General features: G+C 41.1%; 1 protein-coding gene across 9 annotated transcripts in view; it reads right to left on the reverse strand.

Moving 5' to 3' along the window:
- Nucleotides 1-27,507, reverse strand: part of LOC115771357 (amyloid-beta-like protein) — a 57,554-nt gene that overhangs the window by 13,076 nt on the left and 16,971 nt on the right. For all 9 annotated transcript variants that reach the window (XM_030717039.1, XM_030717037.1, XM_030717033.1 and 6 more), the window contains exon 3: nucleotides 8,033-8,203. In XM_030717039.1, the coding sequence (XP_030572899.1) occupies nucleotides 8,033-8,203 (171 nt within the window). The remainder of the gene's footprint in view (nucleotides 1-8,032; nucleotides 8,204-27,507) is intronic.

Raw genomic sequence — 27,507 nt, forward strand, 5'->3', positions numbered from 1 at the left:
CCATAGTAATTCAAATTAATTGGCATATTGCCATTATTATTAAGCTGGTAAATTAATTGTATTACTTGCTATTACTTATGAGACTGTTATAAATATTATACTGATTTATACTAATCTTTTAGCTGTTATAGTTCTCTAAAAAAAATGGCAACCCACAAACTGAAAAGCCCCACGCTTCCTCCACTAACCGCACAGCGTCCATTGGTCCATCCTCGCCTACATACACTAATGTATACATGTGTATATATGTATGTATGTGCATGCAATACATCACCTTTAATGGGCATTTTGTGTTAGCAGGCATTTAGCCCTAAATGGCCCGGCAACGTTACAAACAATTGAATTAAGACTGGGCCGCTGCACAATTGTCCCTCGCAGTGCCCCGTCCTCGTGTTGGGCCTCGAGCAGCCCCACCCTTTATTCTTACTTTGTAATTTTGCAGCCATTTAAGGACCAAAGGTCCAGCCCATGGGCCTTGGCGCAGGCTGTGGCCCAGGCCCATTTGTTAGTTGTGGTCTAATGTTTTTATGTATCTATGCCAGCCCCTTTATATACTTATCTCGCTGCTGCTTCTGTTTATTGGCCAACTATATTTAGCTTTTTATATACACACGTGTGTATGTATGCTTTGTATAGCTCGCTGGCTACTGGGTAAACGCGAATAAACTACTTTTTGCCTGTTCACTGAGTTTCAATGGGCACGCGGCATTTAATTATAAACATATCAAACGTATACATATCCATATAAAATGTAGAAAGAAAAAATAAAAACAACAAACGCACACATTAGCTGTGTTCTTATAAGCCAAGTGGATCAACTTGGCGCCGAGAGCTGTGAGCGCCAACAATTTGTTGCCAACTCGAGTCAAGTACCAATTACAGACAGCAGCAACAACAGTCAATAAATTTATGCAAGAGTATGTGGGTGCGTGCGTGTCTGTTGCAGTCATATTTGTGCTGATTATCAAGCAACTGATTGCATATGCAAATAAAGCGCCATTTTTTGATTCATTAATTTGCACTCAAAGTGCTCAAAATGCAGTTAAAGCTCGTTGCGCATACGGACTGTTAGCGTTTCGACTGCACTACTCAAATCAAGAAACGTTTACTAGACAAGTACACTTGCGATTCGTATTTAGTTGTGAGAGGTGGGAGTAAGGTCTACTTATAGGGCTTAGAAGGGCTGCTAACAATAAGCTTGTTAACGGGTAAGCTGCTTAACGATGAGAGCAAGTTTCTGCTGCGGGTAAAATAAATGAGTCAATTTGCCTAAAGACAAGTACCAGTACTCTAGGAGAGAGCTTCCGACTAGAGCATACTTCATGCCACAAAGCTTTAACAGAAATTTTCCATTTTGGAAGCAGTTAGGGAATTCAATATAATAATTGCAATACAAAGCGTATCTTTCGGTAATACACAATAAGCTACATGCCTGACTGTTCCCAGATCTTTTGAAGTCTTCGAACTCAAGGAAAATTAGGTTGACAGCGCTCGACTAGAGAAACCCTATACCCATCCAAAAATCTTAGCTTAGGAGACCCAACTAAAAAATTATGTGTTTCTTAGACATGTTGAGCTATTTAAAATATCAGAACTGCGAATGAAAAACGAGTATTTATATATTTCAAAAGAAAGTCAATTTGATTTAATTAAAGGACTCAGGGCATGCACATTTTTAACTCTAGTTGTCACTGAGCCAATCTCAGAATCTATGTGAAATTGGCATTCTTCACACTCGGATACCTGTCTACGAAATCTTACAATTTAATGGAGAAGTTTGGAAGCATGACGTTATCTAGACGAACATTTCCTTGCGATGATATATGCATAGATAAAAAAGCTGTTTGCTTTAAGAAATAAGTAAGACTTGAAAGTGCGCCACACTTCCTCCATTGACATTGACTAATCTTGGTAAGGCACATGTTGAAGAATCTTTCCAATTTACATAAGTGTACGAGACTCAGGATGCCTTAAAATATGATGCGAATCGACAATTTAATTGTTCTCAAGATTCGCATCTGCGTTAATGTCCTTGGTTTATGTGAGAAGATAGCATATGTGCGTCTGTGTGTGCCTGTGTGTATGTCGCATATTGCCTGCTTGCCTGTTTGTCCCCTGTCTGTCTGTGTCCTGCCATTAAAACGAGTAAATTGCATTTTGAAACATAAATCGCATCTAAATTCAATTAGCTGCATTAACTGCCACGACTCGGACAGTTTTTAGAGAGACTGCCTTGCCCGTGGAATGTGGACGGGGGGCGATGTCAGGGCGAGCCTGGCGCTTGGGCTGGAGCGCTGCCCACATTTGTAAGCTCATTTGCCGCAAAATCTCATTAACCGAGTGCGATCGAGGCGAGGGTCACGCGTCCTCTTTCATATCGTTAATCAGGAAGGTTTTGTAATCGAATACACTGCACCAAACCGCACTGTAATGAACTTACTTAACCGTTGCGATGCTCACAGTTACCCTATGAATGGCCTCCATTGTGCATGCTTATCAGCAACGTTTATCAATTGGTCATTAGCAACCATCTCGATTGTACAAGTTCTATCAAATGGCTATTTATGCTGCTCTGCTTAGGCAAATCATTTTGTGGGCAGAGCGAGAAGTAGAGGATATTTCGAATATGTTCTACACAAATTTATTCCACATTGAATCATGTTCAAATGCCTCGGGGAACACTTTGTTTTGCTTGTAAAATGTTAAATTTCCCAAAAAAAAATATTGAATAAATGCATTATTGATAACATGTCAATCTCTAGACAAGACCGCAAGCAAAAGGTGAACTCAGAATCTGATATCGAAAAGTCTCTAAGAAGTTAAAGGTAGAATTAGGAAAATGTAAGCATATTAATTAATGTCTACAATAAATTAAAATAAATATATATTGCAATTTTAACAATTGGAATCGATCTAGATGTCATGTCCTAAACCGAGGTCAACACGAAACATATGGTTGAATCAAGGATTTTTTTTGTTCTCAATTTTGATATTTAATAGTAATTGACTTTTGCGGTTAACACAATTGGGATTTAATTAAATAAAAGCAGTGGCAATAAATAACGTATGTTAAATATTACATAGTCAACGTAATTGAATATTTTAAGCACAATAGAAAATGCCTGAACTTTGTAAAATTCATATTAAGAAAATACACAATATGCTATTGCATTTAATGGTAATGAATAAGTTAAGTGCCTCAGCAGAAATTCCGAAACTCTGATATTACACAATGTCGATTTTGAATAAATATTTTATAAATGCGTGCGTGTAGGGACAGGAAATTTGTAGATATTGTTTGCAAAATGGCCAAAAATCAATGCTTGTTCAATGCAAATGAGTACAAAAGCGAAATTAGCTTGTGCCATACGCTTGGCCACACCTCTCACGGCTTGGAATATGTAATTCAACTCATTACTAAAACCAAACAACAAACAAGAGCCAGCTAACAGCAGCAGCAACAACAATAACAACTCAATGTGACTGTTCAAACAATTAGAAAACAACAACGATTTTTGGTAGCCTGACACCAATGCGGCTAAGTAAACAACGTTCCACCAAGCGACCTCAATCGATCCAACCAATGGCCAGGGACAAACGTAACCAAATGTTTGGTCGGCGGTTGTTTGGTCGTTTGACTCACGTTAATAGAGCTGCAAATTAATTAATTTCCATTTGAATGCAAACAGCGAAATGAAAACCAAAATAATGCGAGAGAAAAAAATACAGTGAGAGAAATCAACAAAGCGGGAAACGTACAAACAAACAAATAAACATTTAAATATGCATATACATAAATGAATTTGTTCTGCTGCACTTGGAGAACTACGGCGTACCCCAAAAGCGCAACCAGGGCGACCAGCAACAAGCAAGCGGCGACTACGACAACAACAACAACAACAACAAAAACAACAACAACAGCAATCTCAAAGGACAACAGGTTCTTTTGTGTGTGTGTTTTTTTAATTAATTTCTTTTTGCGACCGCCATCAAAATTTTTGAACGACTGTTGAAAAAAATAAAAAAATGTCTAGCATACTTTTCTGCGGCTTGATTTATTTGGTAAAAAAGGGTCGGTCGAGGGGATAAATGTGCGAAAAGTGCGAATGGTATGAGTGAAGTGCAGGGGGAATGAATGCGCCGCGCCCACAGCGGCCTTCTGTTTCTTTATGTGTGTGGTGTGTGAGTGTGTACGTGTGTGTGTATGTGTGTGTGTAAATTGAGGGAAAACTCTGCCCTGTATGCGTGTGCCTGTTTGTTTGGGGTCAGGGTACTGTCGCCCTCCGCATGAAAATAGCCAAATTAAAAAGCAAGCAAATGTTTAAGAAATGTACATACAAACACACGCACACACACACACACACAAAACTGCACGTTGCAGCAACATCAATTTGGCTTTTTGCACTACGCTTGACATTAATGGCCACCGAAGCTCGGCTTGAAAACGCTTTTATTTTTGTATATACCCTGCATAAAGGGTTTATAATCAAGTTGTGCATATATGAAAGAGACCGAATGCTGCCTGCCAGTCAAGTCGAGCTGCTCTCCATTTCTCTCTCTCTCTCTCTCTCTCTCTCTCTCCCTCTCTCTCTTTCTCTTTCTCTTTCTCCCTCTCTCTCTCTCTCTCTCTCTCTCTCTCTCTCTCTCTCTCTCTCTCTCTCTCTCTCTCTCTCTCTCTCTCTCTCTCTCTCTCTCTCTCTCTCTCTCTCTCTCTCTCTCCTACACACTATCACTTTTTCTCCCTCTTTTACGCGCTATCTCTTTTGGTTCACTCAGAGTCATCAAAACTTTGGCATGTAGTTTTTCCACTCTGATGCAAATGAAAACCAACCACATTAAAAGCATTAAAATTAAAATAACTAAGATTATAAATTTACCTGCGGAATGCAGTTAGTGTTGATTCTCTATAAAAACAAAGATTAAAAAAAAAGAGTACAAATTCAGAATCATTTTAGTTCCCTAGTATGCCAGTATGCATAGAGCTGTGTATTGTGTCCAATTTAAGGAGCACAATAACACTTTGAATAGATGAATTTATTTAAAAGATCTTCGATAATGCAAAAGCATATTGTATGACAGCTTTAACAACTACTGATGCGGTTTCGCTAAGTTTTTTGCATGAAAAGTTTCATTAAGATAGTTAACCATTCTGAATGTGTACTTGACTGCCAGATTTCGAGGAGTTTATCAGTATAGAGTATATATTAAGTGATAAATAGTATGTGTTAAAAGGACTTAGGAAAGGGTTCAAGAAGGTGTTGAATTGTATAATATATATATATATATATATATATATATATATTATATGTATGAGCAGCTGTCATGATACGCTATCATGTGAGGACAGTTTCTCAATCAGAGTATAGTCAAGTCGAGTAAGGTTACTCTATATTATTGTAAGTCGAAATTTTTTGTTGGGTTCGTTATTGGCGTGTTTCAAGGCTGTTGAGGCAATAGTCTGCGCCAAAGCCAAACAAAACGCTCGAATGGAAAATTGCGTGTACGTGAAAAATCAGCACAGGCGGGGGCAGAAGGAGAATGTGCAGCAGCAGAGGAAGCAGCAGCAGCTCTACACTGGACTGGGAAGCTGCTGGGATTTGCTTGGCTCTGGCAATTTCTAGTCGTTGTTATTGCTGTCTATGTTTCGGCTATTTCGGCTGCATCAGCAATTGCAAAAACATTGGCCAAATACGCATCCAGTTGCTGCATCTTCTGCTAAAAGTACTCTGCATTCGCTGGCAAGTGCTTCCATTGCGCATTACGCATACGCCGCGTTGTGTGGCTTTCAGTTAATAGACGCATGCTGAGTGGCCTCCATTGTGGTTGCTCTACCAATGGACTGCCAAAATAACAGCATGCTCAATTTGCTGAGAAAAAAGGAAAAAATCAAAACAAAGCTGATTGTGCAGCTGTTGCTTGCTATCATTGGATTCTGATGGGCTTGTCGATAGAAGATTTCCGCACGGTTTAGCTTGGTAGCATCAAATTTAAATTCATTGTTTACTCAGCCAATGAGAAATTCTAATATTTGAATGTTGAAAATCCTTTATTGTTTTGCAGTCAATAGTCAGAAATGAGAAATGAGTATGTCTGCTTTTTTATATGGATATCATTGAAATTGATTAAAACACTAAATGCGCACGTATTTGGACCATGTTCCACAATTATTGTTATTGTTGCTTGAAACAAAGCCAATTTAATCGGGATCCTCTTGAATTGTCTATTTGATATGCTTATTATTATTATTGCGCGTATATTGCAATTTATTACAATTTGCTTTGTCCACTGGCAACGATGGCAGGCGAGGCGATGTCATCAGTAACATGTTCATATAAATTAAGCATAATAAATAAATTAACATAATTATAAAATATGGCAAACATGGAGAAGAAAGAAAACACGCTTGAAATAAACAACGTAAATTGCAGATTGGTAACTTTCAGTCGGGTAAAAATAAAATGCAAATGTAATGCCAATAAAATATTTGCCGCAAAACCAAATATAGCCAGCCATATATGCGCACACATATATATGAGCCCGTTATTTCTGTGTAAGTGTACGTGTGTGTGTGTGTCTGTGTAATTTGATTTATGTTGTGGCAAAGTGACAGCAACAGCAGCAGGTCGCAACAAATTTGCGTGTCGAAATCAAGTGTGACAGTTTTGACAGCCCGCAAGGCTCATTAGAAACATCCACATAATGTTAAGGCTGAGCCTCTAGCGTCTAATACCAGACAAATGGAACATACATAGCTTAACGAAGTCAGTTCAGGGCTTAAACAATTGAGACATCAACTTATGCATATTGTTAAATTGGAATGTAAGTTAAGATCTAATGTGAGAATCGTTTGCTTTGTAATCAATTGATTTGCAATTCAAAACAAATTAGTTTAGCAATAACATTGTTATATAACTCTCGCGTACTTGCCTTCAAGCACTTGCACACAAACACACACACACATATGGATAGAGACTCAAATGCAATTTCCATTCATTCACATATTGCCATCCATATTGTTTTCGAGTTGTTACTGAAGAGCATAAATATGAATGCACTCGAGGATTCTGCCTTTTGATTTCATTTGCCGTAGCATTTCACTTAACACTGTCGCCGGTGTCAACCGCAGGAGCATGTGGCATTATTCGTTTCTCAACGCTCGACACCCTTCTTCCCCCTCAATTGATGGACTATTGTGAGGCCGTGTGCTCGATGAACGTCAGAGAAAAACGCTACATTAGCCGAGTGGAGAGCTAGTGGAATTTAATTAAAAAGCCAAAGGCTGTCGTCAACGCCAATGGCATGCCAATTTATGAGGGCGTCGCTGGCGGCGCACTCGGCGTATGCGTGATGTGATGTGTGTATCAGTTGATGGGGAAAGGGAATGCACGAGCGTATGCAAAGAGTAAAAAGCGAAAATTAATAGAAAATTAATTAAGTGTCTTTTAATGTTGTCTCAATGTAAACGCTTTCAACGCAGCGCAAATTAAATTGTTGATGCTCCACACACATCCAACTACAGAGTTAACTGCCCCAATGCGTTCTGCCTGATATGCCTACGAAATGCTGCTCTTGCCTCTTTTGATTTATTGCCTTTCATGTTGCTGCTGCATTTTGAGTGTTTCCTGAGATGGGGGCTGCGGCTGGCGTGAAGCATGGAAGGTGCTTGCTGCCCTCGTTGCCAGGCCACAGAAGCCTCTGCTGGTGCTCCTGTTGGGGCGGCTGCTTGTGCTGTTGGTGCAGCTTCCGGCTAGCCACTTAAACGTTAGCGTAGCCATAAAATTAAATTTTGCAATGGGGCCACGTGGCGTATGCGCAATCTCTGCATACTTTTCATATGCAAAGTAAATGCAATAGTGATTGCAAATAGCAATTTTCATGCGGCTTCAATTCAATCAGCAGCGCATTACAAACACGTCTCCGACCAAAACCAGGACCACTTCTGCCACCTTGCATCCTTTCGCCCCAAGCCACAATACACTTGGCATTTTCATTCCACTTGGATTTCAATTCGAATCGCAATCTCTTTACTTACCTTCTTGCAGTAATCAAGCAAATCCATTTTATCACGCAAACATGTGGCGCCCGTTGTCTTCTTGCTCAGGTCCGTTACCCAGCGCCCCTCCTCGGATAGATATTGCGGCTGGTAGATTTGTCCGGCTTCACAGAGCACGGCTATCTGTGGCTCCCAGCGCGGCGAAGCGGCCTGCGAATATTTGCAAATGCGAATGAACCAGAGATTAGATGATCGTATCATAAATATCAATTCAAAATTACTACAAATATGGGCATGTGCACATTAAATGTGAGTGTATGTGCTGTGGTTCGGTGCTGCAAACAAATCATATGTGTATAAATTTACGTTCATATTTGCCAGGATAAGGGGCGTGAGTGCTTATCAATGCGATAAACAAACATTCATGTCACGTTTGTTACAAACACTCTCGGCCAACAGTCGCTGCCACTCGAGACGGGGACAACATGCAACTGGCCAGCTGTCAGCTGGGTGTTGGGTGTATAAGTGTGCGGGTGGGTGTGTCTATGTAGAGTGTTGCTTTAATTGCTGAGCCAACAGCTAGCAAAGTGTTTCAAAAAGGCACAGTGAGGCAACTGTATAGAAATCGGTAGCTGATAATCAAGTAATGTGTTCTCACTTATATGTATATCGACACCAAAGCAATCGATAACCATATTAAGAACGTTCCCTAGCAAATTTTAGATGCCACTTTTCTTGCTATATCTAGATTTAGCTTGCTTGTGCTCACTTTCTGTGTGCTGTGGGTTGAGCACCAATCAGTCAGTCAGTAATTTGTAGATAAACGATATACTATTTCCACTATTCAAAGCTTTTCGATAGAAACCTCTGTAAAACCGTGAAGTTTTTTTTCACAACGCCCGTTGCACTGTGCAGAATCAATTGCAGCGGTGCGTATGCTAAATGTGTCTGGGCCAAGTGGCGAAGACTCGACTCGCAGAATAGGCAACAAGACATTAATCATACGCCACATTGTACTAGTGAAGCTTGCCGCCCACAGCCCGTTTCAATGCTTTGTGGGCGGACTAAGCGATAAAAAAGCCAGATAGAGAGTAACAGTGAGAGGGGAATGTCATTTGACTATGGATATGACTGAGCTACAACATCAGGCGGCACATGTGGCAATCAAGTGAGACAACTGAACTCATTAGGCGGACCTGGGCAGCTAAGCAGAGGCATGCATGTTGACGGCAGCTAAGCCTCAGCGATGTCTTAAATGGTTCATTACAGTTGCCATTGCCAGGGGGGAGGCAGCAGGCAGCAGACAGTTGCCAGTTGCCAGTTGGCAATAGGCATTTTGATGAATGGCCAGCTGAATTATGCACAGCAAAGCGGCCTCAATTGACGGATTGATTAAATGTTTTTGCTCTGACTTAGATCGCATCTGTTGGCCATGAGTTACTTTAACTCAAGTGCCACCCATCAAATGGCCTGGTCATCTTTTTTTTTTTTTTAGCTATCAAATTTGCGTTTGCTTTGAGGCGCTTTCCTCTGGCACTCTTTATGCTCTTCAACTCTCTTTTTGCTTTCATAGCTTTTGCTGTTTTTCAATGACGGTAAAAATACACACATACTCGCACGCACGCACGCAAGGGCGTGCCCAGACATCAAATAAAACAATTCGAAAGCGGCTTATTTTTTGAACCAGTTTTTGTTCCCATTTTCTTTTCTTTTTTTTTTTTTGCTCCCATTTCGCATAACTATGGTAACAAACAGATTAATAGCCAGTCCAACAGCTCGCCCCATTCCGCTTTCATTCATCTATCCAGGCTTTGGGCTCGTAATTGTTTTTACTGCTGCTGCAATTTCCATTAGTTGCTGCCATTGTTTGACATCAGCTCTGATAAGCTGCAGGTTGATGTTTCAACAAACTGAATGTTGAATGAATGCATGCATATTCGCATCTGGTTCCATTCAAAAGCAGCATTCATTCAGCCTGCCATGGATTCATTCGTTTAGTGTGCGAACTGAAAACTCGTCAGCGAAATGCTTTCAATACAGCACATGCATATGTAGAGCCTGCTTTCACATAAAGCATTGTTTGGCCAGATAAAGCTAGCTCGTCCACAAACAAACTGTCAATTTTCACGTAAAAAAATCAAACTGTTTTTAATATAAATATATACACTCTAAAAAAAACAGAAGCCTCTTGTGCAGATTTTCGGCTTAAATAGGGCGCTATTGATTCAAAGTACTATATACTAAATGCACCTGCATCATTTCAATCATTTTCTAAAAACTTCAAACAAAATATTTTTAAAATGTGCATAAAAAGATTTTTATTAAAGAGAGCTCACTGATTAACGTAGCTCCATTCACCTTGTCTACTTAGGTCAGGAAAGTTCTTTGTTTTTAACAAAAATGTGTATTGCATATATTTTGAATGAATAAATGTCCATTTACATAGCTTTTCCTGCAGCTACATAAGCCTTAACATCTTTTAGTTTCTTAAACACGTTTTCATCTTTGTGCCGTGCTAACTGATACTCTTGAGCGCTCTTGATTTCATCATCAACTCAATCAACATTGTGCCTTGTTCTCAATCTCCTGAGCTGTGTACTATAGATATACTCACATGGCTCATGGTGGAGCACATAATCTACAATATTCAAGTTTGTTTTTGTTTTTATTATGTTATCATGGCAGTACGAAAATTGAGTTGCCCAATGGCATAGGGCGGGGCTTGGCAGGCGACGGCGTCTATGCAAAATCCATTATCAAAATGCATTTGAGCAACGTTACGTAGCTGCACGTCAACTGCGTTAAAGAAGACTTCCTGCCTGTCCCACTAATAAATATAATAATAGCCTGCGCCCCGGGCATGTGTGAGCGGCGCGCGTAACAGGAGTCCTCCAGCCAGGACGACGGCTCCACTAGCCCCAGTGCCCGTGCCCGTGCCCGTGCCCGTTTCAATCGTCTCTGTTTGACTAACTGGCTTCTCAGTTCATCCATCCAGCCTGACACACACCAATTGCCATCATTCATGTGCCTGTGTTTGTGCTTGTGTGTGTGTGTGTGTGAGAGAGACAGAGAGAGTGTGTGCGCTCAACTATTTCAAAAGTAATTAAGTTGGCAAAAAGGCGGCAACATGGTCGTTCTTCAGCTCAACGTCGCCTATTTTGTTTCGTGCCAGCATTTTTCCAGGCAATCTAATAATTCACAAAACAGCACACACACACATACGCATGTACTTAGGGACGTATGTATTTATATATACATACAGATGCAGTTGTTTGGATGTGAAAAATTGGTTGGCCCAAGCTTTTGGCTTGGCTTGTGTGTTGCCTTTTCAACGCCATTATTGCAATCAGCTTTGTCGTTGTTTTTGTTGTTGTTTTAGTTGTTGTTTTGGCTACTGTTGTCACCGGCGACACCAGAGTCTATGCCAACAAACAACAAACAGCATGAGCTGCAATTGCAGCTGGCTTTGCCGTAGGCGGCATATTTAATAATGCCGCTGTCCGGGCAACCCAATCTTCACAACATAGAGGCAAAGACATGCAAAGTTACCGCAAAATAAGATTCATTTTAGCACAGGGTATACCCTGTAAATATACTAAGGGGTTGCTTATCTGCTAAGTCTTTTGAAGGTAGAACATTTTAATCGCGCTTTTTACTTCGATTTGTTTTAGTACCTTTCGAAAAGTATTTTTCGATTCCTCTGAAGTTAAAGATTAAAAGGCCAAAAATGGAAATATACTGAAAATGATTATCATGATCAACTCTGGTTTTAAAATGTTAATAAAACAATTCAACGACTTTCACCCAAACTAGGCATTTACTGAATATGTTTAGATGAATAAAATGGTTTGATCAAGTTATTTTCACTACGTTGCTTAAGCTTCCTGCAACCAATGCATTATTGAAGAAAAATATGGTTGGATTTGTTGGTTTTATTTAAAGGTGCGATCGTCAGGGAAAATTAATCCGGTAATCTATTTGATTAATAATGTAAGCGAATTTTTTTGAGGTCTCTTGTTTTCGTTTCATGGTATGATAGAAGTGAAGTCTGTTTTATAATAAGTGAATTGGCAATTGGCAAATGCAGGACATTGCGGATTGCAACAAAGGTCAGAAGCGGCAGCGGCAAATCCTTAGCAGAATTGATGGACTTGAAAGTGGGCGAATGCTGCCAATCATCGGAAATGAGTCGGCAACAATTTGCTGGTGGCAGTTGCAAACAGAGGCAAGCGGATGAATGAGTCAATGGCAGGCGGCAATCCAAATCGAAATTAAACACAGCACGAATACACACAAATACACACACACGCGCGCTCACACAAGCACATACGAAGCTGAACGGGAGGCACATGCAATGCAGCGGAAACGGAAACGGATGTTGCAACGGTGTGGGCCAGGCACACGGTCCAAAGGCAACGGCAATTGCATTTGCTAAAAGTCTATAGGCTAACATATTGCATATGTATGCAGCTCCACAGAGGCAGCCCAGACAGCCCAGGCAGGTCAGGCAGGCAATCAGCCACGCCCACAGCTGTCCGCTGTGGGGAATCAAAGCTGCTGTCGCGAGCCAATAACAAGGCAACAGGGTAATCAAACGCACGCCTTCAATGCTTTTGGGCACATGGGCGTGGCATTTGTATACAGTTCGCGTACATTCGCTCCCTACCTGGGCTGTCTCGGCTGGCTTTGCTTTGCTTCAGTTTTGTTCAGTTCAGGTGTCAGCAACAAAGGCAACAAGGGCATCGAGTGTTTGTCTGTTAGCAGACAAGCAGATTGTTGCGGTCACCTCGAACCGACAGCTGGTTCAAAATGTCCGCTAGAGTAAGTGCAATCATGGCTAAAGAAAGACCACAGGTGCAGGTCCAGGCCACTTTGAAATAAATGAGTGCACCGTGCAAGTTCATAATTATAGCACAAAAAGCAACTGCAAATTGATAGCATATCAATAAATAATGAGCAAAAGAAGAAGAGCAGCAACCATTACCTGCTGTGTGTAGGTGCTGCTTTTCCAACAGGGCGCACAAGTTTCCCTGTAGAGCTATTCATAGAATTCCTGGAAAAGGCTGCACAAATGTGTCCTGCATCGTTAGAGTGGATGTAAAAATAGATTTTCTTAGGGGGAAAACAAAGCTGCTATCATCCCTTTATCGACTCCAAGGCTGAGGAGCACAAATTAAAATAGCTCCCACCCACGCAAAGCCCACCCACCAGCAAATGCATGCAAGTGGGCTTTGCTGGGACTCGATTTAAGTCTTGCAATCAGTCTATTGAGAGGTTTTATGCTTGTTGCATAAATCTCAAAAGATTCACATAGTATTCAATTTGTAAAAGCAGCATGCGCCAGTTATCTAGGCAGGCAAGCAAATCCACAAATTGGTTTGCAACTCAGGCCAGTGTGTACATGAAGTATTGTCTTAGCCGAAGGCCATGCCAGTTGCCATAGCTTCTCTGAAAGTTGAGTGGCATGTTGCTATATATGCTATACCTTCAACAATGAAAGTTTATATAATGCGCAGGGCAAAGCGAAAGTTCGGAGAATGATGTTAGCTGAAACTTTCAAGTGGATTAATTAATTCCACTGAAATTAAAATGAGTTTTATGAACTCATTTTATGAAAAGAAAATTGGTTCGTGTGCTGGCAAATTCCAAGAATTGTAACACATATCCTGTGAAATGCCAGAGGACATAAATTCGTGCTTAAAATAAATCCATGTCATTTATTTATACAGTTCCACAAATTGATTCCTGTAATCGAATTGTACAACAGTCGATTTTAAATTGAATCCAATCATAAGTATTTTACGCACAGCCAGAGACAGGCCAAAAGTGCTCCAAGGAGAATAGAAGAGAGCTGCAAAAGCAAACTGGGCATTAAGTAGATGTTACTTATAATGCGGCAGACGCAGTGGCAATGGCCAGAAACACAATTATGTTAATGTTTACTCGACCGTAATTAACTCAAATTTATGATATTTTAATTTCGCCCCTAAACGAGGGTGCAGGCCGCGGGATCTGGGACATGGAGCGGGGGTCGTGGGCCGACCGGCGACAGGCGACACTTGAGAGAGCGCACAAAAGTTAAAAATGTTTCAAAGCAAAGCGCATACGAAGAGAAACAAAAAAAGAAATTGCGTTATAATGGCACACGTAATAAGTTTTTCCTTTCTTGCCCCATTTTTCCATTTCACATTTTGTTCAGCAGCCGGAACCAGAGCCACAGACAAATACATTTTTAATGCGGGCGCGTTAAAAAAGTAACACAAAAAAATAAGACAAACATGAAAACTTGCTTCCTTGAGATGCCGAAATTTGAATACTCTAGCTGATATATAATAATATATATATATATACATATGCATGTGCTAATTGGTCTGATATATTATTTTACTGAACTTTGAATGTTGAGACAAATGAATCTTATTTGTTCATTGAGCTATTATCTTGGGCTCTTTATTTGAGTTCAGCTTCTAATGACAGAAATATATTATATGCTCATTCCATAAAGGTGGCTTGCAGACCAACACACATACAGACAGGTAGAGTATTTATATTAATAGATCCTTAAATTAAAAGAGGATCTTTTCAGTGTGCTACACATCTGGCGACAGATACCTAATACCCCCTGCTAGGGTATGACAAATGTATAAAATTGGAAAAAATGAGCCAAAAAATTTATTGTTTGCTAAAGTCGCTGAAGAGGCGGCACAAAGTGCTGCAGCGTGGCGGCGGCGTTGCCACACAAAATATGTGTATGCCACCAAAAAGGAAAAAAACCCAAAAAAAAAGAACAAAATGATGGGAGAGAGGGGAAATGATGTTGTGCATGTTAAATGCGGACAGGCACGAAAACAACAACACGTAGCAAATGCAAGACAAATAGTGAAAAATAGCAAAAAGAAAATAATAAAAATGGGCGAAAATGGGACAGGCAAGCAAGTGTGGGTGTTGCTGAGGGGGTGAAGGGGTCGCCGAAGTGTGTGTGTTGGTTATGCTGGGATGGTGGTGGGGGGAAAACACACTCACACACACAGAGATGGTCGCCCCTTAAAGTAAGTCAGTTGAAAGTTTGCGAATATAGTGTTGCACTGCACACACACACACACACACACACACACACACGCAAAAATCAACTAAGCACACTAATACACACACACACACACACTGTGACACTCTGTGACAATTATTTATGAGCTTTCTACGTTTTTGCCTTTTGTGCCATTTTCGCTTTTTGGCATTTAATTTTTTTTCCGTTTTTTTGTTTTTGTTGTGTTGCGGCTCAATTTCGAGTGTCAAAGCATTCCGTAGTTGTTGTGTTTTGTGTGTTGCCACTTGCTGACTCAGCAAGGCACAACACAGACACGTACACACGCACACACATGGGCGAACAGCCTGCAATTGCGTGGGTTGCTTGTTTTTGTGGCACTTTCGGCTTGCCTCTGGCATTTGCCATAAAATTTCAGCGCTTTGTCGCTGTCCTTTTGTAGCCATGAATAGAACTAGTAGCTGGAGACATTGTACACAGACACAGACGCACACGCACACCCAAACACTCACAGCCACACACACATGGTCAGTTTTGTGTGGCATATTGAAAATCTGCTTGGGGCCGCAAACACGAAAGAGGAGCCAACGGCAAATGCACGCAAAACTGAAAAGCCACCAAAAACTCAAAATCTAAAACTTTGGCTCAAAGTTTTCTGCCAAGTGAAATTCGAAAATTGTTGCCTCGTCTTCGGCTAGCAGTTGTGTGCGCATGCGGGGGGCATGCGGGGGCATGCAGGTAAATCAGACAAGTGATTTCTTTGATGGAATGTATACAAGCGCACACTCACACACACGAGTGCAAATTTAAATGTATTTTGCCCGAAAGCATGCAACATTTTTGGGCAACTTTCTACCCTAACTATATGCATGTGTATGTGTAGAGCAATTGAGCGTGTGTGCACAGCACTTCTAATTGACGTTGCAAAAAGCAGTTTTAATTACATTTGCTAGCACAGCTTGAGTAGACGTAGGCTGAGGGGCTGTTGACAGCTGCTGCCAGCTGCTGGTCTGATTTCTGCTCTATTTTGGTTATTTTACTTTGATTTATTTCTGATTTCCTTGAGAGTGTGCGCGTATTTTTTTTTTTAACAACTGCTTGTCGCTAAGTAACATTCTCATAATCAATATAATTATTTTGCCAGCGTGTGCTCTGGTTAGAAGTGATCAGAAGAAACGCTGGCATTTCAATTACATTCTTATCGGACTAGAAATGCACTTTCCACTTGCTGCTATCGCAACGTTCATCTAATTGATTTTGCATAGTCCTTTCGGCAGCAGCTGCAGCTGCAGCAGCATCGAGGCAGCTCTTCAATTATCCAACTTTGGCCAAATGAAATTACCTCGTCTACTTTTCAGGCGAGAGGACTGGGCTGCATGGAGGATATTGGGTGCAACTTTTATTTCATTTTTTGTTATCTGAAAAACCAGTCCTGAGCAGTCTTCATTTTGGATTCGCATTCGATTTTGAGTTTCTCCCTGCATTGGCGTGTGGCTTTTTAGCTGTAGCTATACCCACCTACCGCAGTGTTACAGCTTGTTATTGGTCGATTTGGCAGAGGTCACCGCGCCAAATTGCCTGCCGTTTTCCCGCTTTCCCGTTTTTCCTTTTATTTTATTTTTCCTCTCCTTTTTAGGAGCTCCGCATCGAACTAATTGAGTGTGATTTGAATGTTGGAAGTTGGGGCAAATGGAATTGTCCTGTTCGTTTAATGGTTATAAAGTCGTTGATGCCGAAACAATGTCAAGGAAAAGTGTGAAAAAAGCGAGTTATTCAGTTATCTCTGACATCAGAATCTGATTTGTGGCACTCGTGGATGGATGGGAAGATTAAAATTCAATTTACCTTGCAAATTGAAAGCGTTTTTGTTCGTGTCAGCAACAATGTTATAGTATGTTTAGGCATTTTACAACACTGCTTAATCTGTTTTTGTATCTGCATATTTGTATCTATATATATATATATATTCTTCTGTACTTCTGTGTGTATGTAGGAATACCTACATGTACCTGAGCTTATCAGCTAATGTTTCTGTAAACATGTACCTATATTCCGAGTTAATTTGCTTTCATATGGAACATCATTAAAACCTGTCAGCTTTGGGCTCTACATATTCAGCGTACCAAGCAATGAACTGCCCAAATCTATGGACCGCAAATGGACGTGTAAGACAACACAAAACATCAAATATATATATGTAATATATTTGGAAAAAAGAAAACCAAAAACACAAAATATAAACTGTAAATTTAGCGCGCAGCAAATTAATGCTGAATCAGCAAACCAATCAACAAAATTACGCAACGAAAATGCGTCTGGTGCGGTTCGGAGTCGGCTATGGATCCGGTTCCGGCTCGGACTCAGTGCGAGCGGGGGCCAAATTATTTGGTAATGGTACGGCAAAAATGTGAGACCACGACTGTGACCACGTCCGTATGGGATATACATGGACATTAATGGGCCTAAAACGTTCTGCATTGCATTAAAATAAGGCTTACAAATTTTAAGCTGGCCACAAATTGTTGGGGCATGAACGAGCGGCGGAAAACAAAAGCGCTACATAATATATATGATTAATTTTACAGGCTCACTGCCAGCTTCTCTTCTCTTCTCTTCTCTATATATATATATATATATATAAATATAGTTAAATATATAAATATTTATAAAGAGAAGCTGGCAGTGGGCCTATATATATATGTATATATATATATATATATATATATATATATATATATATATATATATGTGGGTGTGTGTCTGTGTGGTACAGTTTGCCACAAAACTCATAAGCGCATGCATACTTTGCATGCAATACATTAAAGCTGGCCACAGAGAATTAAAAATCAAAGAAATATATGAGTGCCGCAAAATGCTGCCGCTGCCGAATGGCCGAGCCATTAGCGTATAATCAAATAATAAAAAACAAAGTAACAAAAATAAAATAGAGAGAAAGTGCTCTTCGCTTTTGGGCGCTGTGTCCATGACGAGGCACTGCAATTCAATTAAGTGTAAAAACTAATTAAGTGACTCTGGCAGGCAGCGCGAGGTCGGCCCGAAAATTTTGCCCGAGCCTGTGCGCAGTTTTTAGGGGCTTTTAGGCATGACCACGCCTACAACCCAGATGCTGGCGTATGTGTGTGTGTGTGTGTGTGTGTGTGTGTGTGCGAGCTTGTGTGCATGTGTACATTGTGTGCTGCATACTTTTTGGTAAAACTTTAGCGTGCGTCAAAAATAAATTGAAACCGGAAGCAGCCACACACACACACACAAAGCGAGTAAGTGTGTGTGTGTGAGCTCGTGCGTGTTTCAAGATGGCGACTTTGACAACACTTGGGCCTAATGGCAGTCTGACAGTCTGGCTGGCAGCCTGACAGGCAAAAACTTTGCCCTGACAGCGACTAATTCTCATTCTGTTGATGCACAGTCACCCCTCTCCTTACACTGCTCCGACCACCCAACCGTTCCCAGCTCTGGCGCAACCAAATCCATTTCCATACTCGTCCCTGCCCCCTGCCCCCTGCACCGGTATTTGCCGTTCCCCCAATTCGCATTTTCATTTTAATCGCAAGCGTAAGCGTAAGCCAAATGAAAAGCTTTTTCAATTTATTTTCTCACATCTTGCCTTACCTAGCAGCACAGTGTAAACCTTTGATGCTTAATCATTTGGCATGGCAGAGGAGCAATGTCTCGACTCCGGCGCAGCTCAAGCTGCTGCCACACTTAATATCCTGCATACACACACACACACATTCTCGCACACACACAACAATAACAATGGCTACAAATCGGTAGAGAGTGTTGGTGGGTGGCCTTGGTGTTGCTTGGCATAATTTATGCTTTTTACAATATTAAAGCGGATTGTTGGCTTTTAAAGATTGCAGTGAGTGGAGCTTAGTGCAAATTGCAAAATGCAGTCTGGGCGATGGCACAAGGATGCCAAACTGAGCGCCTCTTATAACTGTAAACATAAAGCAGCAACTTTGTAAGCTTAAAACGAGGTTCCGATAAGCTGGCTGCCAGGCAGCCAGTCAGCCAGTCAGCAGGGCTCTCGAAGTCGCCAAGCCAACGCTCTCCAACTACTAATTGCATTGCCTGCCACTCACACGATGATGCAGCTCAGCTCTAGCCAGATAATTGCAAAGACGTACCCAGAGTTACCGCACTCACAGTGGAGTACCCTGGAGAGTGGGTAAAAAGAGAGAGTGACAGAGAGAGAAAAAGAGAGAGAGAAAGAGAGAGAGAGAGAGAGAGGGAGTAGTTGTCAGAAGGGCGCGAATAGACAGAAGTCATTGCAGTGGCTTCGATAAGCGCTGATTTAAGCTTTAGTCATTTCGCGCTCATTATACTTAAGGGCAGCTACATACACGCACAGGCACACACAGACGCACATGCACACGCACACGCGCGTTCAAGTGCTCAGTAAAGGCAGCTAAAAGCCATGATAGGATCGCCTTAGAGTGGCACACGAGTTAGTACATTAAATCAGCTTGTGCCGTAGTGCGGGTTTAGCTACTGTAGCTTTGTGGCTCTGGTTGTATCTATGTGTGTGTTACTGCAATTATTTATCTGTGTATGTGTCTTTATTTATCTGCTTATCTGCTTTATTTTTCTGTTGTTTGTCTTCGCACTTTGTTTGGCATTTCGATTTGCTTTGCTGTTCCGTTGCGCTGGCAACGTTTGCGTTTTTCTCATTATCTTGTTGAAGTAATGTCAATGAATTACACACACACAAGCACACACACACATACTTTCTTGAATAAATTACAAACAGACTAGCAGCAAATGCAAATGCAAAAAAAACTCTATTCGGCACATGGGGCGTATGCGCAATTCGGCAAAAATGTTAATGGCAGCAAGGTGTTGCGTAAGAGGGCGAGGGGCCACACCGAAGCAGAGCGAGAACGAGACAGAATGCAGCTTACGCTCCAGTGCAAGCCGAAACAGCAAGAGCACAAGGTTCCAGAACATATAACACATAAGGTAAAGGCCACAAACTTCTGCCATTGAATTTTGCGGTTGCGTTTCAAACTGGGGTTAGATAGCAGGGGGCACTACCAGAGTGTCAGAGGTTGTCTCCCAGGCGTCTTAATTAAATGTAAAAAGTGCACAGCCGGCAGCAGCAGCAGCATCAGATAATAATATAAGGCAGCCAGCGGACAATGGTGACAATTTAATAATTTTGTAGTAGAGTAGTGTTAGTTTCGATAAACGATAGCTGACAGAAAGAATAATATCGAAAAGTATTACAAAAGAAGGAATACTAAGCACAGGCGAACTAGAAGTCAACTCATATACCCAAAAGCCTATTCTCTAGTTGGTTTTCAATTTTCTGATCGTGTGCTTATATGTGCAGCATAGATTCCCAGCAACAATAACAAATATTAGCTAGCATATGTATAGACGACACATTCATGACAGCAAATCCAAAAAACATTGATAGTTTATGGTTCATATGAGGACCTGCTTTATCACATCTCGTAGCTCTGGTTTGAGTTACATTTTGGTGTCCTCGAATTTCAATGCATCTTTAGTCAAACTTTTCAATATTTTCCCAATCAAATTATTTATATTTCCTTATTTATTTTATTAAAAATCAAATAAATCCGCATTAAATAAACAATTTTCGAAGCTAATTAAATGTTCGTATTTAGAGGCCTCAAATGGTTCCATTCAGTTCAATTCTAGTTGAAGTATTTGACATAAGAATATGTTTTTAAGATTCTTTTCAATTAATCTGTAATTGAAATAATTTGCAGGCACAATTTCCACTTCAGAATTCGCTTAAAGAATGCGATATTCGATATGCGCACAAAAAAGGAAATATCGATATTTTCATTGAAAACTTGAATTTAAAATGTAGATCTGCTTTCACGATTTCAGCCCATTGTGCGAGAGAGTTGATGCGCCGTCTGCGTTTCGACTAACTTGGGTTGTACTATGTGTGTTAATGGGTCGTCGGTGGAAGCAGGAGGTGTTGGAAGGGGAGGGACGAAGTTGGAGCAGTACGCGTTGCCATCTTAAGACTCAAGCATACGAACACATACACACACAAGACACATTGAGGCAAAAATGATGATGATGATGGAGTGCAATTACTTGAGGCGGAAGTGACAGTAGTAGCTGCGACTGCGGCTGTTGTGCGGCATGGAGGGGGCGTGGCATGAGGCAAAGTGCGCCAACCAAATGAACTTTAATTAAATTCTTTATATGCATGCTTGTGCGTAAATTTTTTGCTGCTTCTTTGCACAATGCCATTATAAAATGGCATCTGGTGTGGGTAGCATTTAGCAGAAACAAAGGGAGAGACTGCGAAGTCCGTCTCGGCTTTAAGAAGTCACTGCTAAATTAAGCTAACCATTCGCTGCTCACTCATGTCCCAAACTGACCAGAGGCAGGAGCAGTGGCAGGCAAGGACACTCATTTAAAAATATTTGGGCATGTTTTCCATGGACGACTGGCAGCTGGGAGTTGTGCAGCGACTCGAAAAATGTCCAAGGTGTAGCAAATAAATTAAAATTGCAGCTTTTGTCAACTTTGCCGTGAACTTTTACACTATTTTTATTATATTTTTTTTTTAACAATAACTTTGAGTGCATTTTCCGGCACCGACACACAAAGGTCGCACAACTTTTCACTTTTCTATTTTAGCTATGCATTTTTTGTATACCTTCGGAGAAAGCGGGCATTGAGAGATTGTCACAAAACGTGTAACAGCTTGAATGGGATAAATACATTGATATATATATATATATATATATATATATATATATATATGTACATATCGATACTATGTATACATATATATATACATACAGACTCATGAGCAGACTGTTGCATTCAATCGAGGCGTTACTCAAGTTACTCAAAGCTGCATGTTGGAAATATATATGCTCGATTTATTTCAAATTTTATAGAGCTTCGTTTGAAAGAATTGTGGAAAAACGTAACCAACACATTAGGAATTACAGGCCACACATGCATTTATATAAAAGCAAATTCAGGCTGCAATGCTTTTTCATAATCCTATCAGATAGCTCAAAAAAATGTTCTTTAAATTCTTGTCCTTCTTGGTTTCTTTAAAAAGGGAAAAGAAGTTGTGTTTTTGGTTTCATGATTCATTTTGTTTGCAGTTTAGTTATCATTATTGAAGTACATTTTACTCCAATTATAAATTTTGGAAACCTGAAAGCATTTTAAATTGGCCTATGAGCAAATAAGTTATATATAAATAAATAAATGGCAATGATATACGCATTAAAGAGAGCAGAGACAAACGAAGAGAATGGAGTCTAGTCAGATGGAAGATATTTTGATGTGCTTGCCTCCTCAACTAATTCATCCCCAAACCTATACTCAACAATTTCATATTTAGATTGGGAAAATCTCTAATGAAGAACTGACTTGGCCTGTTTAGGACTTGAGAGCATGCTTAACATCGATTGCGTTCAAAATTTCCACATTCACTTACATATATTTACAACTTCTTACAGCCTTTCAAATTGCACTATTCTCAGCAGGACTAAAGAAAATCTGTTTCTGCAAGGGCGTTCGGGGTTCGGCATGCACAATGTAGCCCGTTTCGCAAAGTCCAGGGCTGTCCACTCAACCGGCCGCTCTCATTATGCGCGAGTAAAACAACATCAGGAGCAACAACAATAGCAACAAACTTCTGTTTTGATAAAAGTAAACGAGCTTCATTTTTTGCCGAATAAAATAAAAAAAACCAAATTATTTTCAAATGCAAAATGTGCAAAAGTTTTGCCTTTCTTCTGTCAGCTGCCTTTTTTTTACTTATTTATTTCTCTTAGTTTTTGGTGCTGTTTACGTTTTGTCAACATGACGCCATTTTGTTTTCTTGTTTAAACGCCCTGTTACCGTTATAGTTTTCGTGCATGCTCTTTCGCTCGCACACCTAATATTTGTGCATAAGTATGCAGCAAAAAGTTGCACAGCAAAAAAAATGCACCAAAAAGGAAATAAAAGGGAAGAGCGCTTAAAAATTAGTACAATTAAGTTTAATAGACGTAATTTTTAGTGATGCCAGCGCCAGAAGGACACGGCAAGTGAGTGAAAAGACCGCTCGAATAGCTGGCCAACTGTTCCCGAAGCGGCAACTGGGTACCAGCTAAGTTGGAACAGTGGACTCTGCTCTTTTGGGCCCGGAGACTATGGCATTAACAAGTTCATAATGGCAAAATATGCAATTTGAGCAGCGCGCCTTAACAACAGTTGGACACTTGAATGGCAGCCAATTACAAAGTGTGCAAAATTAACCCACAGGCAGTGTGCAGTTGTGTCGCGGAGGTTGGGGCGTGGGGTGGGGACTATAATGTGACCAATCATATGATATGAGGGTTACCGAAGCAGAGCAACGACTTTTGTTATCACATTTTATAGCTGTGTCCTTTGACAAACAACATAACAAAGGGCTGGTGAGAGGGAGAAGGGGGTGAGAGAGAGGAAGGTAGACCAAATGCGAGCGTCAAATAATGAGTGCTACATTATTTATGTACAAAAAACTATTGACTACTCTGGGGACTTGTTTTATGACAGAGGCCAAGCGCAGGATAACGTGCTGCCAAGGGTATAAGGGTTCCATAGACGTGACAGGTTCAGCACTTACTTAAAAACACGATCTGGGACTTAATATGGCTTAAAGACTGAAATAAGCCATAAAGAAAGAAGCCAATGCAAGGTAGAGCGAATACTGCAAAATATATTTAAAAAAAATACTATTTCTGAAAAAATACTGTTTCGAACGTAGTTTAAATACAATATTTAGATAGGTTATGGGCTGCTCGCTATAATTTGCATTAGCACTTTATCGATAACATATCGATGAAAAAAATGTCAGCACTGGGCGTTGAATTTGTCGACAGCGTTGCCACATGACAAAATAAAAAAAAACAACAAGAAATTGTTTCTTACAGACTGTAAGGGTTGGCAGCCTCATTGTGGCTTGTGATGCGTGTTGCTTGCAATTTGCTTTCCCTTGACATTTTCTTTGTGTTTTGTTTTATCATTGTCTTTGTCTTGGTCTTTGGCTTTGTTCTGTGCACATCTTCATTCATTAGACATCTCGAATTGGCTTTGTTTTGACTTGTTCTACTTCTTTGGGGTTTCTTCTTGTAATCTGTAAAGTCTGCATTGCTTCAAATCCATAAAATACACACACACACACACACACACACGCGCGCGCTTTCAGACACAGATAGAAGTAGAATCCAACCCCAAACAGGAGACAAATGCCCCAAACCAACTCGTAATTTCCTTTCTTTGCTGTCGCGTTGTGGCGAATTTTTTGTTGTTGCTTACTTGAAGAGATTGGCGGAAGGAGGCGGCGCGGGTGGGTAGCGAGTGGGCGTAGATGGGCGTGCAGCTCGGCACGGCCGAAAGGAAGTTTACTTTGTCGCAGTGTCATTTATTTTAGCATTTTTGCCACTGACGCTCGTCCTAGCCGCTGTTGTTGTTGTTGCTGCTGCTGTTGCTGATGCTGATTCTGCTTTTGTCGTCATCATAATCGTTAGTTTTGGCTTTCTGTCGCACTCACTGGGACTCCCAAGCCTTGTTGTTTTCCCCTGCCCACTCTCCCCCTTGTGAGTTAAGAAAAACCCAGAGCATTGCTCCAAGTTCTGCCCCTGTGTGTGTGTGTGTGTTGGTGTGCGTTTTTATGACTCTTATCAGGTTGTTGTTGTTCCAGCAACCACACTGCCAAACCTCCCCTCACAGCCACTCAGCCGCTTAGGCAGCTCATCAGGCACAGCGGCATGCCACTTACTCCCCAACCCCAGCCAGTAGACCCTGCTCGCCGACCAGTTTTTCGTATTTTCCACTTTTGCATTGCATATTTCAAGGCGCAATTTTACGTGTCAATAAAATAAAATCGATTTTTTTCTCCAAGTTGTGTCGCTTATGTTGCTGTTGCTGTTGTTGGGCCGCGGCTGCTTTGGTTATTTGATTTTTGTCTATTTTTGCTTTACTGTGCATCGATTCAAAGAGTTCAACAACTTTGTGCCACATACACAAATTAACATGAGCCTGGCAATGACAGCCACTTGACCCGTGCCAATGGCACAAGCATGTCAAAACAATGGGAAACAGGTGTGCCAGTGTGTGTGTGTGTGTGTATGTGAGTGTGTGCCTGAATATGCCTTCATATTGCTATTTGCAAATAAAGCGAGTATATTGTATCAATTTCCTAATTAAGATGTGGACCGAAACGGCAGAAGGAAAAACAACAACAACAACTGCATTGGACAGTAGACCCATTAACCACAACAGCAGCAACACCAACAACAACAATAGCGGCAACAAACTCCGCAGCAGCAATAGCAGCAAAGTGCGCACAAATTAAGAGCATATAAAAGTAAATTTGAAGCGTATTTAAAATAAAGTAAAACGCGAACACAAACAACAATCAGCCGCAACAGCAGCCAAACGAAACCATGCGGCAACAGCAACATCAACACCACGCAACACAGTTATACACTGACCCAACAGTGTTTTTGGCCCTGGGCGGTAAAGGGGGTGGGTTTAGTTAGGGGGAGCTAATGGTTTTGGGGTGGGGTCAGGCGCTGTCGTCGCTATGCAAAAGCGCCACGTAACTGTCAGCGTTGAATGCCTGTGGCAAGGAGCCACACAGCAGCAGCAGCAGCATTGGCAACCCTCACACACACACATAGAGCGAACAGCACACACATCACACACACGCATGCGGACATTGTAGCCGCTAACAGCAACAAAACAAAAACAACAAGCGAACACCAAACAATTTTCAGCTAACGTAAAATGCTCGACAACAACAACAACAACATCACGGAAATCCCGTAGCGCCTTGAATGAATGCTTGAAATTGGTTTTTTGTATTACTGGCGCTGCCAGTATACCTTTCTGCATGCTACAAAATATACTAAATCCACACACACAAACGCGCACGCACGCACACAGACAGCCCTAGGAGGCCGAAGCGCACAGCCAGGAACAGGGCCTCAGGGAGGAGGCGAGGTGCAAATGGTGACAGGCAGCCAGGCAGGCAGGCAGACAGGTAACCCGAAATAAATTCGAAATAATTTATGTAAAATAGACGAAGAGCAGCGGGGTGTGGGGAATCAAGTAGCAGGAGAAGCGGGAGACAGTGAAGCGGTCACCTGCGAGCTGGCTGTGGTGGATTTGCCGGCGGCAGCAGCGCAGAACCTACCACAAAAGTACAAAAAAATCCACCACATGCCCTGCAGCTCACCTTACGAGCCTGCCCAAATTGTATATCACGACAAGGCCAAAAGAGAGAGAGAGAGAGACAGAGAGAGATAGAGAAAGGGAGAAAGAGAAGGGCAGTGAAAGAGGGAGAGAGGTAGCGAGCACGCGAGAGCGGGCGCAGATGAAAGAGCAAGAGAGGCGATGCGAGTGCGACGGCGAGTGCTTAAGCCCTGGAGGCTCATAAGCAGGCACAAATAAAGCGACTGGCATTAGCAGCTCTTGAGAAAGTTGCACTGCGCCAAAGGCGCTGAGGTAAGTATACACACACACACACACACACACACACACACACACACACACACACACACACACACACACACACACACACACACACACACACACACACACACACACACACACACACACACACACACACACACACACACACACACACACACACACACACACACACACACACACACACACACACACACACACACACACACACACAATTACACACACATACAAAGCTATTATATATATATGGACTATGGCACACTAAACTGACTTACTGACACTCACAAACACATTCATTTGCATTCATATTGCGCCCACCACACATCGATTTGTTTCCAAACAGGCCCCTTATTCATTTTTCTGTCATTGACTTAAATTAAGATTACGTTTAAGCCAACAGCAGCTTGTACAACAAGTAGGCAGAAAATTGAAAAGCACGCGTAATGTTTTTCTTATTTTTCTGGCCTGCGGTCAGCATGACTACATATACATATATATGTATATAAAAATGGCAAGAGGTCGCACGTAAGCTCGTTTCAATTGGAGAGATGGCGGCGGCAACAGCCCAAAAAAGATTATAAACCAAATGCGGGAAATCCCGTTTCCGTGTGAACATCAAAATCTTTTTGGACATTATTCTTCTTCTTGAACACTTTCACATTTCACTTGGGCCACAATAAAACGAGGGAAGAAAACATTGCTGGCCCAAAAATTATTTCTGCTTTGTAATTTCCTATGCTACAACTGGTAAAAAATTAAAAAAAAAAACAAAATATTATATACTATAATAAAGAAGAGAAATAAAATACACACACAAACACACACAAAGGTCAGAAAAGAAAGCAAACAAGCCAAATGCAAATAAGCGAAATAACTAAGCATGGAGCAACAACAAAACGAAGGCAAATGGCGAATCGTGCGGAACGAAGCCTGCCAAAGCGGGCGAAGTTTAAATTAAAAAGACTTTCACAGAAAC

This window comes from Drosophila novamexicana, unplaced genomic scaffold, assembly GCF_003285875.2.
Source record: "Drosophila novamexicana strain 15010-1031.04,08,12 unplaced genomic scaffold, DnovRS2.1 tig00000068-arrow-arrow-pilon, whole genome shotgun sequence".
NCBI classification, from domain to species: Eukaryota; Metazoa; Arthropoda; class Insecta; order Diptera; family Drosophilidae; genus Drosophila; species Drosophila novamexicana.